Here is an 18453-nt window from a genome sequence, read left to right on the forward strand (position 1 = left end):
TAACTCCTATACTTTGTTTGCCTCCGATATCAGAAGCACTCACAGCCCTTTTTGCTTTCCTCCAGGCCTGCTATGAACTCCATGTCCTCCCAGCCTTGTCGCCCTATCTCTACACAAAGCATCACCAGCACTGACTCTGCAGACAGTGAGGAGAATTATGTAGCTATGGTAAGCCCCAATAGTTGGAAGGGAGACTGAGAGAGCATGCTGTGTTCCTGCTTTTTTCTACTAGTGCTTATGTACGGCACCCTGTGTGAGTGAAACCTCCCTCCTGTCTCTATTAGCAGAACCCAGCGTCTACCTCCCCAGCCGTGAGTGGCACCAGCAGCCCAGCCCCGAGGAAATGTGGCAACGTGGACTACCTAGCACTGGATTTCCAGCCTGGGTCACCCAGCCCACACAGAAAAGTAGACATACAATTTCACAGAGTTAAATTGTCAAAGTATTTGTTTGATTTTCTTATGAGAACCTCTCTCTTTCCTTTATTTGTCCTTCCACAGCCTTCAACATCCTCCGTGACCTCTGATGAGAAGGTGGACTACGTGCAAGTGGACAAAGAGAAGACCCAGGCTCTGCAGAGCACCATGCAGGAGTGGACGGATGTGCGACAGTCTACTGAGCCAGCCAAGGGAGTCAAATCCTGACACTGACCTGTGCAAACAGTGTGACAAAAAAACAGAAAAAATGACACTTTTAAGTGAAGCATCTCTGGTATCATGTTTCTATCATTACTATAATTCTGGTTGGCCTTGTTTTCAACTGAAATACCTGGACTAAAAAGCCATAATCTCTCCTATGCCTGATCTTTGTGATGACTTCTGATGCAGTCTAGCTCTAACATGCAGAATATAAGGCCATACACATGAAGTGCCCTGCCAAAGCTCTTCGTGCAGACGTTTATAGCTGTAAATGGATAATTGATGAATTAATAACATGTATGAAAATATCATCCTTACCCATGATTCCATTTTTATGAGTAACTCATGTTCCATGAAGGCTGTCGGACTCGCCTCCTAACATTTTAAACCGCCGTTTAAAAGAGAAGCAGAGACTCACTGGTTCGATAACCGTATTAATATACTGTAAGAGTACGCTCACTGGTCTCAGCAATGCCAAGATGCACTCCAATTTTGGCATGCAGGCAGACTCTCTCTTTTCACTTCAATCTATCATTTGTGCTGAGTCTCCCAGAAGCAGTGAAGAGATTATTTTCACTGCGGGCAATAATTTCAGCTTAGTAGTGCATGTCTGCTAAGAGAAGGGGGAGCAATGCTGCCTTACAAATACGTGAAGGCCCATGTCAGAAGCCTTAATGATTACTTTACATGGCTGTTGCCTCTGTTTCCATTAAGTATGAGCCCTAACAATATCTAAAAGCTGTCTGGCTGGATGGAAGGCCAATTATTTCAAAGCAGGTACAAAGTCAGGGTCGTCCAAATGAAGTAAACACCACAGAAGAGAAATAGAAGCTTCTTGTATCTTTGTAGGTTTGACTATAATGGTCAGTTCACTTCAGGAGATCTCTTAATACATTTCATTTTCTGTGTGCACTGATCAAGGAAACAAGAAAACAGAGTTTGAAGTAAAAATAAAGCAGGAAGAGTACAAACCAAGGAGTTTAGTTACCCTGTTTCTGCTTTTCTCTCACTTCCCCCAAGAGACTATAAATACAAGTTAAGTCTGAGCAGAATAGCATATTTATGTTTTCTGGAGCTCAACCGTTTGCTGATGTATGCCTTTGGTCTTTGATATGCCATACACTACAGCTACGTCTCTGAGGAGTAATTGTTTCCTGTATGTAAATTATTAATAGAATGACATATTTGCAGCACATCATGTGGACTGTTAGAAATTTGATGCAGTTGTCTGAGACAAAAAGGTGCACTAAAGTAATGTAAAATTGTGCTTTTCGTGCAAAGGCAACCTGCCAAAATGAAGATATGCCAGTGATCATTCAGTATGTTTACATGCATAGAAAAATCAAGCTATTCTTATAACTCAATCAGGAAATTTTCTGGACTACTGTCTGTTGCAAGAGGGTTCCTGGTTTGAATCCCCCTTAAACAGGGCCTTTCTGTATGGAGTTTGCATGTTCTACCAAAAGGAAGCTTATGCTCTCTCCAGGTACTCTGCCTTAGAGGCTGACATTTTTTGGGAATTCCCAAGGGGCCCAGAATTGGTTGTCATTCCACTGTTCAGTCGTGTGATTGGGATTTGAAGGGAAATAAAGAATGTGGGGGTGGGCGGGAACCACCATAACAATAGACCAATTTTTATACATAAATATGCACATGCAGTTTGTTCAAGGGGTTAGGTTTTTTCACAGACTGAAGCACTGTATATTGACCATACTTGGCAGCCATTTTCCTTGTGGTTTTCTTTTAGAGTGCCAACACCGCAGCGCAAGTCAAACAAACCACTTTTCATACACAAGAAATTGAACTGCTGCAGCCAACACTTTCTCCAACAATGCAAGCAACAACCCTTTTTTGAAATAGAGAAAGACAAAGGCAATCAAATGAGGCAAAATGTGACTGAGAATGAAAAGTAAGACAAAATGATCCATCTATCAAGCTTACAGAACTTGTGGGGAAGTTGAAAATTTTTGAAAAGTTCATGAGAGTCGAGCATGACGAAGCTAACACGCCCTATGCTTCCTGTAAATCATTAATTAGATGCCATGTTTGGATATATATTCAACTATTCAGTGGATGGGACGGTAGTATGGTGTGCTCCAATAAGGGAAAAACACAAGTAGGAACAGACTAATTATGTGTTTACTTTACATTACATTGTCTAATATGACTGAAAGGTGTATTTCTGTCAAAATCACATCAAATGTTCAGCTGATCCAGATAAAACTGTTCCATTCTTGATCGCCCTGGGGTTGATATGATAGCTGTAAGGATTTAAAGATAAAAGATACCCTAAAAACTTAAACATCTTGTTTTATCCACATATTAATCATCATTTGGGGGCCAGATAGCGAGCTATGGGGGGCCTGATATGGCCCCCGGGCTGCCAATTGTTGATCACTGCTGTAGGGCCTGCACAGCACTCATAGCTGGCATATGCCAGTGCGGCACTTCACCACGTCAACCTGGGTCCTGTGCTGCTTTGGCCTCCTTACGGCCTTCATCCAAACCTGTTCCAGACCAATACCCCATCGTTTGAGGTATCCTCCCAGCTGCCCCCTCCAAATTGCATGCAACCGCCCCCAGTGCCTGGTCACAAAAGAGTCCAGTTGGCGCCTTTGATCATCAGTGAGTGTCAAGGCCTCACAAGAGCATAGTAAGACCAGGAGGACCAAAAGACTTGTCCGCATGCTCAGTTACCAGGAATGCCACATTCCCCACTCAGTGTCTAACTCTATTCAGCATCCTTTCGCTCAGGTAAAGGCACAAAAAAAAACCCACCCTCAAAAAAGTCTCTAGAAGTCCAGTATTAGTCTGACAACCACAGTAATTTTACGCTCTCTTTCTGCATGTAAACGTACTGACTGTCACTTAAAATTAGTCAAGGATGGAATTTGTCTTAATTTCCTAAACTTTTATATTTGTTAAATTTGCCTTATATTTTCATTTCAGTTGAGATGTAAAATTTGCCTTTTAGATATTATTCACAATAATATTGAGTCCAGTATTTCACTGTGGGCTGGAACCACTGTAGGGTCAATCCCTCTGATCGTAAAGCATGGCCATGCAGTGCTCGATGGTGTTATTGATTCTATTGAGATTAGCTTCTTAATGTTTTTCTACTATTTTTACTGTTTTGTATTCTTTTTATGATTATTTTCTACTGGTAGGTTTAAGCAAGAGATATTTCCGAGGGTCAGGTCAGACTAAATTAAGCTAAGCTTGTTGCATCCTGTATTTTGTTTCTTTCTTACATTTCCAGATTGAATTTTATGATCTGTTCATGAAACAGGAAGGCTGGCAGATTTGAGTCACACTGGCAGAGCCTCCCTGCGTGGACTGTGATTCACAAAGAGTGAGAGGAAAGAAAAGACTGAAGAGAAGCCTGTCTCCCCCCCTGTCAGCCTCTGAAGTGAAATGGATGTGTAATTTATTATCTAGAGAGACCCGTCATAAGCAGAAGAGCTGTGTATGTGTTGTGGTAGATTGTGAGTTTTAGTAAGTTAAATGACAGCTTGACTGGGCCAGATTGAAAAACACTGCTCAGATCTACTGTCAGACTGTCACTGGGTTGACGTACTGTACTAGTAGATATCTTTTTTTTTTTTACCACTGATATTGCTACTACTGTAAAGCATTTGCAGACTGCTTGTGTGTTAATTTATTAATTTATTGTGCGTTTTGAAGTTAATAATTGTAAAAAGGAAAAAAACAAAAACCAAATAAGGAAACCTTCTCTCTACTAACATTGATGTATGCAAACTGTATGTAATTTGTGAAGCAATAGTACAAAAGATGCCAGTGTGATGGTAATGTGGTACAGTTCATTTGGGATACACAAGAAAACAATACTTTGTTATTCCTGTATAATGGTAGACTAAAACCTGTGGACATAGAATAAATCAAGAAGTGAAAGACTGGTGTCAGAGTTCCTCTTTCAACATGAACTCAAACCGTTTTCCTGCAGCCAAGACGGCATTACTCACACACACTCTTAATTAGACTGAAGTGTTGGTGAAGGCAAGTCAGAGTTATGTGAATGATGGGAGCTGGCTCCCGTTTGAGAGTGTCCCTCCCCTCCCTTTTGTCTTTTAAGATGCAAAAGAAAAAATGTTTCTCCACAATGCTTGGTGGTATATCTTTGTTTTATACAAAATGTTATGTTTTACTTCCTAAGTCAATGCATATACATATCAGGACTTTACATTTTGGCCTTCCTACGAATATAATAATTTCTGCTATTTGAATTCTAGAGATAGTTCTCAGGAATGCCCATTGAAGTTTAAAAGGAACCCAACATAATCAGACAATTCTAACTAATTGGATATGTAGTACACCTGCTGAACTTCAATAAACAGGCGAGAGACGTGTCTGCAACACGTCTTTACTTGGAGATGGCAGGTAACAAAAACTCAACAGGTTACAGCGTGTTCGGCAAAGGAGACCCCATTGTTAGTGTTAAAATGTTGGCCAATCAAAAACTATCCCTGTACTGCAATGGCGTATTTAACCCACAAGGTGGCAAACTACCAATCTACTACAGGATAGATCTTGTATCTCTCACATGTTGAACAAAAAACTCACTAGATATCTGAATTTTGAGTAAATTTGAGCTTATAAACTCACCAGAAGGCTGCCATGTTTTGGTCTGCACTGATAGTGTGACGTCACTTGGCCAGAGCGATCCTCGCCGTTGCTACTCTTTAACCAGCCGTTCAGACTGGCAGCATGAATTTTCTGCATGGCTGCTACGGCATGTGCTATCACAGCTTTCATACCAGGCACGAGGTCGCTGCATGTTGGCTGCTGTAAAAGCCTTGTGCTTCTTAAGTTTTACGGTGATAAACCTCCCTACAAGTGACTTGATTCAGTGTATAGAGTGGTGCAGTCGTGACATAATTTTGTAGGCAAACCCGGAAGTTAGCGTTGCATGGGTTCCCTTGGTGTCGAGCCTATGGGTTTTTACAATGTGTTTTTGGATTATTGCTGAAAATAAGCTCTGTGTCTAATAAAAGTTTATGAAACTTAGACGTTTTGTTCAAAGATAATCTTCCTAAATTGACAATATAAGCATCATATCTGGTTCGTTAATCTAACTGACGAAATTAAAAGCTAACGTCATGCTATATTGAACTACAGCACGGTCAACTAAATTTCAACAGTCAACACCTGCGGATGCAAGTGAACGGCAGGCTCAGTTGCCACGCCTCAGATGATGACGTATAGTCTTCCTGACAAACGCTGTAGTCCTTGTTAGCTGTCTTTTAGCAACCACCTTTATTAAGACATGAAAAGATACACAATTCAGAGGTGGGGCATGTTTCAGATTTATTTTATGTTGTAGGATAAACGTTAAACTCTCTTGGACTTGTGTTCACCACAGACCTTATTACAGGCATTTAACCGAAAACTCATTCAAAAATCCCATAGACTTTCAGACGAGGGGACCAGAAGTGCTAAAATGCTAACTCACTTCCGCATTTTAGGACTCATCCCTCCAGAATAAAAGCATTACGTGCAAACGAAGGGAGTTTCTCCAAAAAAATGCTAAAGCTGACTTTTACTTTGAAAAGCATAAACCCCTACTGTGGGTTTCTTATCCTGCAACATTTTGTACCTTGTGGAAATAGAAAGTTTCATAAATAGAAATTTGGGGTACAGCTATTAAAAACAGACACATTTTAGCTCTTGGTCTTCATCTAGGTCGTAAAGAAACAGATTTCAAATAGACTATATTCTACCGGTGTGGATGTACATTTTTGCTACAACAAGGTAAATATGGCTATCTTTTTTTTGTCTATTTTGACCGATGACTGCTCATGGTGCGCAGAAAAAATAGAGGAGACCTCAAATATCAAAATTCTCTGTTTGTGAGAGTTACAGCACCTCAGTAGGGTGAGATGCTGCCCTCACACTGACTACCAGTCTGAAAGGGTTGATTAAGGCAAGCAAGGAGCGCTCTGGCCAAGTGGTGTCCAACTATTATTGCGGACCAAAACATGGCGGCCTCCTGGTAAGTTTATAAACTCACATTTACTCAAAATGCAGATATGTAGTGAGTTTTTCCAGTTCAATATAATATTAATATTTTACAGTGTATTCAGACCCCCTTCACTTTTTCAATTATGTTATGCTGCAGCCTGATGTTACATTGGATAAAACATGAATATTCTCATTAATCTACATTCAGTACCCCATCATGACAACGTGAAAACAGAATCTAGAAATTTTTTAAAAATAAAAACTGACCTGACCTTAACTGGGGCCAGTGAGGCCTGCAGGTCTTTAGATGTTGTTCTGTGTTCTTCTGTGACCTCCTGGGTGAGTCCTCGATGCACTTTTGAAGTAACAACTCCTGGGTAGTTCCCTACTGTTCCAAGTTTTCTCCATTTGTGGATAATGGCTCTTACTGTGGTTCGCTGGAGTCCCAAAGCCTCAGAAATGGCTTTGCAAACCTTTCCAGACTAGATGTCAATGACTTTTTTCTCATCTGTGTTTGAATATCTTTAAATTCCAGCATGCTGCTGTTTTAGGTCATTTCAGGTAGATAGGTTTGGATAGCTTTTTCCCTTAATAAATTAAATCATCATTCAAAATGTGGTTATCTTAAAAGGTTATCTTATCTGATGATCTAAAACATTGGTGATGAATATGTTAAAGTAAAAGAAAAGAAAAGAAAAAAAGATGGGGGCAAATACTTCACTGTGTGCAAACATATTAAAGAAGTGGGTTTTTAATGATGTCCTATTTAAATCATGTTTTTTCCTGAGAATCATGTGGTCAAGTTATATGGCAATTAATGGTTTCATTAAAATACATGCACAAATATCAATCATAGGTTCAAATATGACTGAATTTGGCTGTGTTATTATACCCAAGACTGTGCCAAATCAAGAGCTGTTTGGGCACCAAATTCCCATTACCACTTCATGAAGCTCTGAAGTTAAACGCCTGCTGCCCTCTGTTGTGTGAGGTACGTATCCATTTAAATACACAGTTTGCTGCTGCCTCAGTAAAGGAGTCCAGACCTTTTGGTTTTCAAAAATGAAGAACATGTCTGTGGTTTGTGTCTGCATTCAAGTGTGCTTACTGAAGTCTGTCAATACTAAAATAAACAGATTTGCAGCGTTTTCTCCTTCATCTGCATCCTTCATAAGCAACAGAGAAGAACCAAAACGACATATTTAACTCATCAGGGCAGGCAAAGAATTATGAATACATCTCTAGAGTGTCTGAACTTTATAAAATGATGAATTTAATGTTAATTTGCCTCATGATCACATCATGAAACACAAGACCATTTTCCAGTAATGAGCAGTGACTAATATATACTGAAAAAAACAGCTAGCTAAAAATGTCTTAGTCAACCTAATCCTTGAATGCAGATTAGTTGACTAACTCATCAGGAGCTGCTTAAAAATAAATGAGTAATGCAAAGAATATTCCTTTAATCCAGCTCCCACAGTCTGACCTTAACTTTCTAGTGAATATCAGTGATACTGTGTCTGCTAAAGGTCAGTACTGACCCTCATTAGTGGGCCTTCTCTGGCTGTGGGTGCAAAAACAACCCAAACTTTTTCTACAGTCTAATTCACAGACTCTTCCTCATTATCAGTCCCTGCAGTCCTCACGGGGTCTTTCTGAGTGGACTACACATATTCAGGGTGCTACTGTTCCTTTTTTTAATGAATAAAAACATTTATCCTTTATCTTTAAATGTTGTTGGCTTGATTTCTCCACCTTTAGAGATGTTGCTGAGCACTAACTCGGGATCAACTCGTGCCTCTGGATGTGTAAGTTTGCTTTGATTTAGTGCCATCATTGTTGTACCATAAATTTGAGTGATGTCAGTGGTATACTGTCAACCTTTACCATTAAGATGCTACGACACAAGCAACGATCTAGACAGCAGGAAACAGCATCAGTAAGTGTCACAAAGTGCTTAGAGTCCAATGGACATGAAGGAAGCAGCATGCGTTTTTTGAGACCTTATCATCATTTCAAAAGATATATTTTTGGGCTTTTATGCCATTATAAGGAGAGGAGGACAGTGGATAGAGTCAGAAACAGGGCTGAGAGAGTTGGGGAGAGACGTGTGGGAAAGGAGCCACAGGCCAGATCTAAACCCAGGCTGTCTGTACATGGAACCTGCTAGTCTATCTGCACCCTATGACCTCTTCTCATCATTACCAATGTTACCAAATGTCTTTACCAGTATACAGTATATTGCCCCAAAGTACCAAATGCTGCATCATTTACAGCATGGTAAATGAGAGCTGGTTGTTAATTTCCTCAGTGAACAACTTTTTTTGACTTTCAATCACCCAGTACAGTATATGGGACATTATAGAATCTGAGATTTTCTATCCCACCCATTAAAGTTAAAAAAAAAAAAAAATCGACACCAAAAATCAAAAATTGAACAACTTACAATTGCTGAGCAAATGTCGTGTCCCGAGGCAGAATGTAACGATGGTTGTGGAGTGGTTGTAATTGTTTCCAAAAAAAAAAAAAAAAAATTCTATTCAATAGTTGTGCCTCAAACTTGTGACCCACAAACATGTGTGCAACCCTGATAGAAAAATAATTCTGGCAGTGTATAAGAAAAGTAAAACCAGGAACCATTGTGACTCTGCAGGAATTAAATCATTAAGCAGTATGTCAACAGCACAGGTTGAGTTAAGACTACCCATAGGAGAGCTTTCTGGGGCCCAGCCAAACTGGGAGGCAATGGAGGTCAGCAACATCATGGTCCATTGTAAAGTCAATACTGTGGATGGGCAAACTGAACTAAATGATTAAGGAAATAATGCCTACTTCACAGCAAGGCCATGATGTGCACAAACATCAGGATGTCCAAAAATGGACTAGAAAAATTTTGACAACAAGAAAAGAACTGAATGATTGTGAAGAAAGATGAAAAATGGGTGAACACTGTAAAAAAGTGGTTGAAGTGGCAAAAAAGAAGCAAAGATAGTGAAAAAGTGGCAGAAAGGCATTAAAGTTATAGAAACTAGTCAAAAAGTGACAAAAACGTGGCAAAATGGTTGAAAAGCAGCAAAATGTGAGTGAAAGTAGCAACAAGAGGTAGAAAAAGTGGGGAAATGGCTTAAAAAGAAGCATTAATCAATAATTTAATCATTAGAACCCAATAATAGCTTGTTACACTTTTGGCACAAACATCAAGATGCCAGAAAATAAAGTAGCAGAAAACGAGACAACTTTCATAGAAAACAACTGAACAATTGTGAAAAGAGACAAAGTATGGGTGAAGAGTGACCTAACAATGGCAAAAAATTGGCTAAAAGTGGCAAAAAATAGGTAAAAGTGGTAACGATTCAGCAGAAATATGCATTAAGTGTCAAAAAGGTTAAAGTAGTAAAAAGTTAAGCAACAATGGTCAAAACAATGGTTAAAAGTGCCATAAAGCAGCAAAAAAAAAAAGTGAAATGTGGTGACAAAGTATTAAAAAGGATTAAAATTTGTTAAAAAATAAAAGAAAAAATGGCAAAAATGTCAGATAAGGGCAAAAAGCTGTAAATAATGGGTTAAAGTGGCAAAAAAGTGTTGAAATTGGTTAAAAGGTAGCATGAATAAATAATTTTAGCATTAGAAGCCAATAATAGCTTGACACACTTTTCAGCTTCAAAACGAGGGAACTGTTGTCCAGGATGCTAGCACAAATGCTACTGATTGACCACACATGCACTGATATCATCAATAAATCACCAATGGGGAGGGCTCTTTCTTTGGGTTTTTAGGGGCCTGGCTAATTTTGTGGGCAGGCCTGCGAGAAAATCTACCGTTTTTTGTTACACTGCGCAGTTCAGTGATACGTAACAACCACCATGTATTCAGCCTATTACTCCATCTGCCATCGCTTCACGGGGTACTTTCATCTCTTTATAATAAGCTGTTTCTGTCAGATTTAAGTAACATTTTAGGGACTTCCTCCCTTACAGTTCAGTCCTTGTTGTAGTTCACCTTTCCCTCCACCAGGGTGTGCTTTAGGACCCCTCTGCGTCCGTCTTAGTGGATCATGTCAAAGGAGGAATGTTCGTACAATGAGGGTCTGTGTATTGTAGTTCCGCTATTGCCTCGGTGCACCACACGGACAAACGATTGTCAATGGACTATATGAGACGGATCTCTGTCGCTCTCAGAAACGGCTCCCTGTGCTTCAGATTGAACACTTGTCATCTGCAGCCACATTCTTCTTAACCGGACGGAAAGAGAGAAAGGACTAATTTCCAAAACAAAAATGCCGTGAGTCTTGAAGTTTCCTGGATGTCTTGTTTCTGGAGATTCTACATCGCATGACTAAATTGCAGTCGTACTCGTTTGTGACTGAAGTGTTGTAGGAAAAGTGAGCTGACATGTAGCCGCCGATGAAAGTGAAGTTGTGCGTGCTATGATTTTGAATGATCCCAGGGGTTGGTATGAATATAACTGATCTGTGAGCTGAGGTCGAGTCGTTAAGAAAGAGTGGATTTCTTCCAGCTGTGAGTCCATGAGCCTCCTGTGTTTGTAAATCATTCTAGTTTTAATTAGAAGCTGCCGTAGTGACACCCCAGAGAAAGACATCACTAATAACACAGAGGAACATTTGGACTTTTAATACCTCTGCTGGAAAATGCTCTGACCTTATCTCACTCTGTAGATAATTGCTTTTTATATCATTTCATATCAGTTTAACCAGATAATTGTACAAACGGTTCTTATCTACTGTCACAGCCACATTGTCTCTCTCTCTGCCAGGTGGCTGTAGTCTTTTTTTTTTTTTGCACATGGGATCATAGCTGAGTCCATAGGTCTTGTTTCCCTACACATACTTGGTCCATTAGAAGCTCAGTGGATCTAGGGCTGGGCGATATGGACTCAAAATTGTATCTTGATATTTCTTAGCTGAATTGCAATACATGATATGCATATATCGCGATATATTTCTGTAAAGACATAACAAAAACAGTCCGTTGAAGTCAAATCCTCATGGACCAGACACTTCTATCAGCAGCCAGCTGCACAAGGTCAACATGCACCTGAGGAATGACATAAAATGACCTATTTGAATGCTCCTTAAAATAGCAGAAAATAAGATTTGATTAGTTCCTATTTAGCCCTAACATTTTCATTAGATTGCCTTTTACATAAGGCCTTAAAAGAAACCTATTGACAAGCCCGTTATTTATAGTCTTACCCTATATATGTCATTTGAAAATATTCCAGTATACCTTAAAACTTGTCATATTCCCCAGCCTTAAGTGGATCTGAATTTTGGTAAAGTTGTTGTTCGGGCATGGGAGAAGCCACCCCTGCTCAGGCTGCTGCAGGGCCGTTCGTACCAATGTTGGGTGTCGGTTTAGGACCAATGCCAGGCGGAGTGGGCACAGGGCCAGTGGTGTCCAATTCCAGAGGCTCTGCAGTGCCCCAGCTGCACAACGCCATCGTGGAGCGTTTACGCGCCCGCATCGAGCTGTGCAGGAGGCACCACTCCACCTGTGAGAACCGATACCAGAGAGGGCAGGCTGAGAACTCGGACCGGGAGCACGAGAGCACGCTCCACCTCCTCAACATAGTCCAGCAAGGCCCTGGGAACAGAAAGGCAAAGGGCAGCAGGGGATCGAACCATCAACCTCCAGAGTACAGCAGAGCCAACGGAGAGCAGAAGGGAACAGAGGGCGAGCAGAAGATCTCCACGCGTACAGCGGTGAGTTCTGGGAAAAACCCAAACATTTTAATCTTTGTGTCTATTTTATAGCTTTCTCTCATTAAAAAACTCCATGAGTGGTTTAAGTTATTTGGAGGCCCCAGGCTAAGACCAACTGTGTCTGTAAGGATCTACCTAACTATAATTTGCTTGATTTGAAGATATTTTGAGGCTTTTTGTGGGACCTGGACCTTGCTGATTGGATTAGGAGTCCTCTGCAGAAAAATTTCTGGATGATCTCAATCTATTCTGATGCTTTTTATTCACTCTTGGCCCCTTGTTTACATTCAAATGCAAGCCTCAATCAGTAAAGGTAGTTTTAGATCTATACCTCATACTTAATGCACACCTATTTTGACTATATCAGGCCCCAGGCTATTGCGTACCTAATGGGAACACTGCCAACACCTCTGGATCCTTCTGTGAGAACCGTTCATATTTGTGATGCTACATTTCCCTTCTGCTGTTCCCATAAACATGCATCCTTTCTCTGTGAATGTCTGTGTGACCACCATAACTATAACATTGCCTTGGTTTTCTCCACCTCTTTGGATGTTGCTGAACAGTAATTGTTGTTCTTCAACAAATGCCTTAGGCTGCCTTCACACTGTGGTCCAAAGTGACCTGATTCTGATGTTTTTCCTGCTGTATGACTCAGATTTGATTTTTTATGACAGTTTGAAACGCTCTAGTCACATAGGATCTAATCTTTTCATGTCAGATTTGCACAAATTTCATACGTGGATCCATGGAGTTTATAGTTATTTTAAACAGACAAAAATCAGTGAAAAATTAAGGCTTTCAGTGTGAATGAAGCGTCTGTGGATGTGTAAATGTGCTTTAATTGAACACTCTTGATGTAGCCTAAATAAAAGTGTCATCAGTGTTAAATTGTCTAACTTTAATATGTAAGCACTATAATAAAATGATGTTACTAAATAAAACTGATGGTATAGTTTCCTACTGGAATTACTTAGATACTCCAGAGCTGTGCAGAAATCAACCCAACTGGTCACGGTGATGACAAGGGGGTCAACTGGTACTGATTCTTCAGGGCCGATGCTCATCCCAGTTATAAGCTCACCAGTTTTTGGCACTGATGTGCATTTATTATGACAAACAACATGTGCATATTGTGAAAAAAGTTATATTGCATAATCAAAAAGTAATGCAAAATGCAATCTAGCTCTACTGGTATAGGAAGAGGGATACAGTAGCCCTGCAGAAGTAGCAGGAAAAAAGAAACATGCATTACAGTGCATTCAGAAAGTATTCAGACGCCATTCATTTTTTCAATTTCATTGTGTTGCAGCTTGATTCTACAGTTGAAAAAAAAAACATTTTTATTGTCATTGATCTACACTCAGTACCCTATCATGACAAATCAAAGACAGAATTTTGGACATATTTGCAAATTTATTAAAAAAAAAAACTTAAGATATCACTTTGCATAAGAATTCAGGCCCTTTACAAATCACTTAAATTTAGCTCAGGTTCCTCCCATTTCTCTGGATCTTTGCTGAGATGTTTCTACACCTTGATTGGGGTCCACCTGTGGTAAATTTAATTTATTTAACATTATTTTGAAATTCACACACCTCACTTTGTAAGGCCTCACAGCTCACAATGCATATTAGAGCAAAATCCAAGCAATAAGGTCAAAGGAACTGCCTGCAGAGCTCAGAGACAGGACTGTTAAAGACACAGATCTAGAAAAGGCTTCAAAATATTTCTGCTGCTCTGAAGGTTCCCAAGAGCTCAGTGGCCTCCATAATTCTCAAATGGAAGAAGTTAAGCACAACCAGGACTCTTCTAAGAGCTGGAAAGTTCCAGAAAGACAAACAAAACTGCAGCCAGGTTGTGCCAAACTTCTTCTATTTGAGAATTATGGAGGCCACTGTGCAGCAGAAATTTTTCAGGCAGTTTTTTTGACCCCATGGCTTGGTTTTTGCTCTGATATTCATTTTCAGCTGTGAGGCCTTCTATAGAGAGGTGTGCACCTTTCCAGATCATGACAGGTGGACTCCAATCAAAGTGTAGAAACATCTCAGCAAAGATTAGGAGAAATGGGAGGAACCTTAATCAAATTCCACACTTTTGCAAATAGTCTGAATGCATATGTCAATGTGATATTTCAGTATTTTTTTTTTTTTTTACAAAAAATTAGAAAAAAAAATCTGTTTTCACTTTGTCATTATGGAATGAGAAAAAATGAATTTATCTGTAGCATCAGGCTGCAACATAACATAATTATGAAAAGTGAAGGGGGCTCTTTGAATTCACTCTAAGCTCACTGTGTCAGTATGCACCCAGGCCTGAGTGTTGATTGGACATCTTGAAAATCATGTAGTTATCATGGGTGGAATTTCGGGTGAGACTGTGGAGAGTGAAAGCAAAGCCAAGGGGGGACAGTGAAGCTGAGGTAGCACACTTTTTAATTGGTTCATTATGCCAGCAATTTGTAAAACAAAATGCTGGCAGATAATCTGTCAAATGAATGTAAAATCGGCGCTGATAATCAGGCAGGCCGCTAATCGGCCAACCCCTAGAGGTCATGGTAAGAGATCATCCCAAAGGGTGTGATGGCTAAGGTGGTGAAGATGATAATGATGATTTAGATTGGTAGTTCTCAACTGGTCTATCCTCAGGATCATCCACCACCTCCTGATTAAAAAACAGGCTCATATAGTTGATAAAAATGTGTTACTGTTTAGACCTTAGATGGATCAAACATGACTGAACAAAGAGGCAGGACAAAAAAAACCTTGTTTTTGTACTGGGAGGACATGCATGCATCCATTTTATTATACCCCCTTTCCCATGATAGCTTGTAAATTTTGATTGTTTTTTTAGAGATCTGGATGTATTAATGTATTATCAAGGGAATTCAGCTTTGTTATCTGGAGATAATGAGATGAATAAGTCGAAATCTTGAGAAAACAAGAATGTGCTCGTTATCACAGCATGTTATGTTGTCTTCGTAGGGCCTCCATACATTAAAGACTATTTGGCACATTTTTTTGTCTGGGTGCACATTTGCGACTCACTAAAAAACATCTCCATGACTGAGAACCACTGATTTAGATGGTTATGGTACACATTATGGTAACAGTGATTCTAACAGCTGCTGTCACTTGTGAGAAACCTGTCACTCTGCTATGATTTATTCATCCCCAGTGAGTTTACTGATGTTTGTCCACAAAAATAATCACACTGTGACTCTTTATAATTAAAACTCTGTCCAACCTAAGTACACAGCTTAATCCAGACCAGATGGCATCAGTCAGGAAATACTTAAATCAAAATGAAAGCATAACTTTTGATTCCAGATTTGGTTGATTAGAGGATGCCTTGAAGTAGATTGGATAATACAGGATCACAAAGCTTGTTTGCAGAGCAATCTATTCAGAGGAAATGGTTTCAGGGTCATTGGGCCATGGGGATGTTTTGTGTTTGCTACAAACATGTCAGCATCTCTACCGTGCAGCTGATCCAAACACAGGGATGCAGATGCACTCTGTGGCTTGTTTAACCCATTTTATATGCACGTTATCTTGATTTGCAGTTGCGATTACACAGTTTCCTTTATCTGTCACATACAAATTTACACTTGTGTAACCTGACTGGTTTTAAACAGAGGCTTGCAGAGCATTTGTCGACTACAGAGTAAAGAGATGCTGTATATAATGTGAGTTATCCAATCACTTTGTCCGGCTATCAGCTCAGGATCTGAACTGTGTGTGCTCTGACAACAATCTGATATTCCAAGGCTTGTATTATGGAATTGGCAATAAGGAAGCTGATAGAAAGCTTCACATGGAAATTCAAGAAATTCAAAACAGCAAGAGTTCATGCATTTTCACTTAAACCTCTGCTGGCTCCTCTCCCTGTTCCTGGTCTGTGTTCACATGGAACAGAAAATGATGTGATGAAAATGATTCAATTTTCTGTGGCTCATGGATAGCAGATATGCCAGACTCAGTTGGGTTATTTATTAGTTAGTTGATAGAGTGGTTTTCCTTGGCAATGTGCATCCATGAAACTGGGGTACAGAACATTTGAAAAGTGCTGAAAGGAGGGGTGTTCTCTGTTTATGTCAAACATTGCCAAACTTTCACTACAGTCACATATCACCAGCTAGGAAAAGAGCTGAATCATGCTTCAAGTTTTAGTTTTAAGGTTCATTTTGCATGCTTCTTCACAGAAAAGGGTTTGAGTGGGGCGTCGATACCCTAGTGGTAACCCCACTCTCCTTACCTGATGCCCTACACTTCCCACCATCCTGTCCTTAACAACATAAAAAGGCATAAATCCAGAAAAGTTAAGCCTGCGCAATTTTTCTGGTATTGCAGCATGAGCATTCGCAGTAAGGTCACACCCACAATTCATGCAAAGTATTATTGGGGCTAGGAGAAATGTAAACAGAGATTTACATAACTTTTAAAGGTTTATTTCAGTATTTTTGAAGTTGGGGTTGTATAAGGTACTTGGCAGTAGTAGTGGCATTAGCCTCCAGAGATTTCTGTATGCATTGTCCTTTGAGGAGAGCGTGCTGGGAGCTGACAAGAGCTAGGTTGTACAGTGTATCAGATGGGTACAATTTCTTCTTGTAACTTTGCAAGTTTTAGGTAAAAATAGTCCAAAAAACAATGTTGGCTCAAATGTATGCTATGTAGAAAAGTTTGAAACATTTTATTTTTCACCCAGACAGCCTCTGTGTTTGGCACTATTTTGTGGTGCAACTTTCAGCTACATGTCCTTCCACTTATGTGTGTGAGCTTTAATAGAGATGACATCAGCCAGCTACACTAAAACTGGTTACTTTAATGTAGTTTTTCATTTCAACAGCCAGCACACTGCTTTCATAAAGTGAACATACCATGCTCTGAAGCTTGTCTTGTTATCAGCCATGACAAGAATAATACAACAGCCATAAACTTATATGGATGACAAATTTCCTTTCAGCTCATCTGTTCAGGGTTGGTTTTCCAACTTTATCTTCAGAAAAATCCTGAAGTAGTGCTGTAAGTCCCACAAGTGACAGCAGTAACTCTCTGGGTAACTCAGAATCTCCAGAATCTCCAAGTTTTTCTCCGCTCTCTTTCTTCCAGCTCAGTCTCAAACTGCAGAAGTTGTTCCTCTGTGTACTCCGGGTCAAGTATCCCCTTGTACCCACAGTAAACAGCATGCCATCGTCATTCAAGTTAAAATCGATTACTTTAGTTGCTTTTAGTTTGTTGTTGTCTCTGTTGAAGCTGCAGACCAAAACAGCTGATCAAAGATAGCAATACACTGAGGCAAAAGAGCCAAGACTAAAAATTACATCTCAAAATAGTGCCAACCAGGCCTGCCCACCAGAATTGGCTGGGCCCCTGACAGACCCAGAGAATAACCCTCTCCAGGTGTGATTTATTGATGATGTGAATGCTTGTGTGTTAGATCAGTAGCATTGGTGCTAGCATCCTGGCTAACAGTTACTTAATTTTGGGGCTGAGAAGTCTGTTAAGCTTGGATATGATGCTCAAATTACTTCTTGTGCCATTGTTTAACCGCTTTTCATCACTATTTCTGCCATTTTAACACATTTATTCCCCTTTTAAACCCTTTTTCACAATTTTCCCGCCCATGTTTGCCTTAAACTGATTTTTGTGTCTTTCATCCTATTTTGGCCTCTTTTTTTACCCAATTTTTGCCACTTTTAACAAATTATTGCCATTCTGTAACCACTTTTCACCATTGTTTCTGCCAATTTTTGCCACTTTTAACCATATTTTGCTAATTTTTGTCTCTTTTTCTTTTTGCAGTTATTTCATTACTTTTCCCGTAAAGTTATTTCACTTCCTTCTACTTTATTTTCTGGCACCCTGACGTCGTGCAGTTTATGGCTTAGCTACAAGGTCTGACATTACTTTCCATCTGGGCACATTACTTTAGTCAATGTGCCCATCCACATTGTTAATATTGGCAAAATAAAAGTGATTCTGTTTTCAGGAAAGGGGTTTAATTTTAAAAGAAGGCTTCATTGTACTACAGCATAGATAGATAAAACAATTCTTTGTTACTCTGATGAGAGTGGTTGTTATCTGGTGAAATATAAAATATGGTTATCGC

General features: G+C 39.7%; 2 protein-coding genes across 3 annotated transcripts in view; both read left to right on the top strand.

Moving 5' to 3' along the window:
• gab2 (GRB2-associated binding protein 2) overlaps positions 1-4541 on the top strand; it is an 80554-nt gene extending 76013 nt beyond the window's left edge. Inside the window, exons 8-10 of one of the 2 annotated variants that reach the window (XM_041809684.1) lie at positions 66-168; positions 285-407; positions 501-4541. In XM_041809684.1, the coding sequence (XP_041665618.1) occupies positions 66-168; positions 285-407; positions 501-644 (370 nt within the window). In that variant the 3' untranslated portion in view covers positions 645-4541. The remainder of the gene's footprint in view (positions 1-65; positions 169-284; positions 408-500) is intronic. The other variant, XM_041809691.1, reaches the window with a different exon arrangement.
• Positions 4542-10718: 6177 nt separating this feature from the next.
• The window catches only part of zmp:0000001236 (mastermind-like protein 2), an 84578-nt gene continuing 76843 nt past the window's right edge, over positions 10719-18453 (top strand). The window contains exon 1 of the mRNA XM_041809738.1: positions 10719-12342. Coding sequence (XP_041665672.1) covers positions 11932-12342 — 411 coding nt within the window. The 5' untranslated portion in view covers positions 10719-11931. The remainder of the gene's footprint in view (positions 12343-18453) is intronic.

This window comes from Cheilinus undulatus, linkage group 2, assembly GCF_018320785.1.
Source record: "Cheilinus undulatus linkage group 2, ASM1832078v1, whole genome shotgun sequence".
NCBI lineage: Eukaryota > Metazoa > Chordata > Actinopteri > Labriformes > Labridae > Cheilinus > Cheilinus undulatus.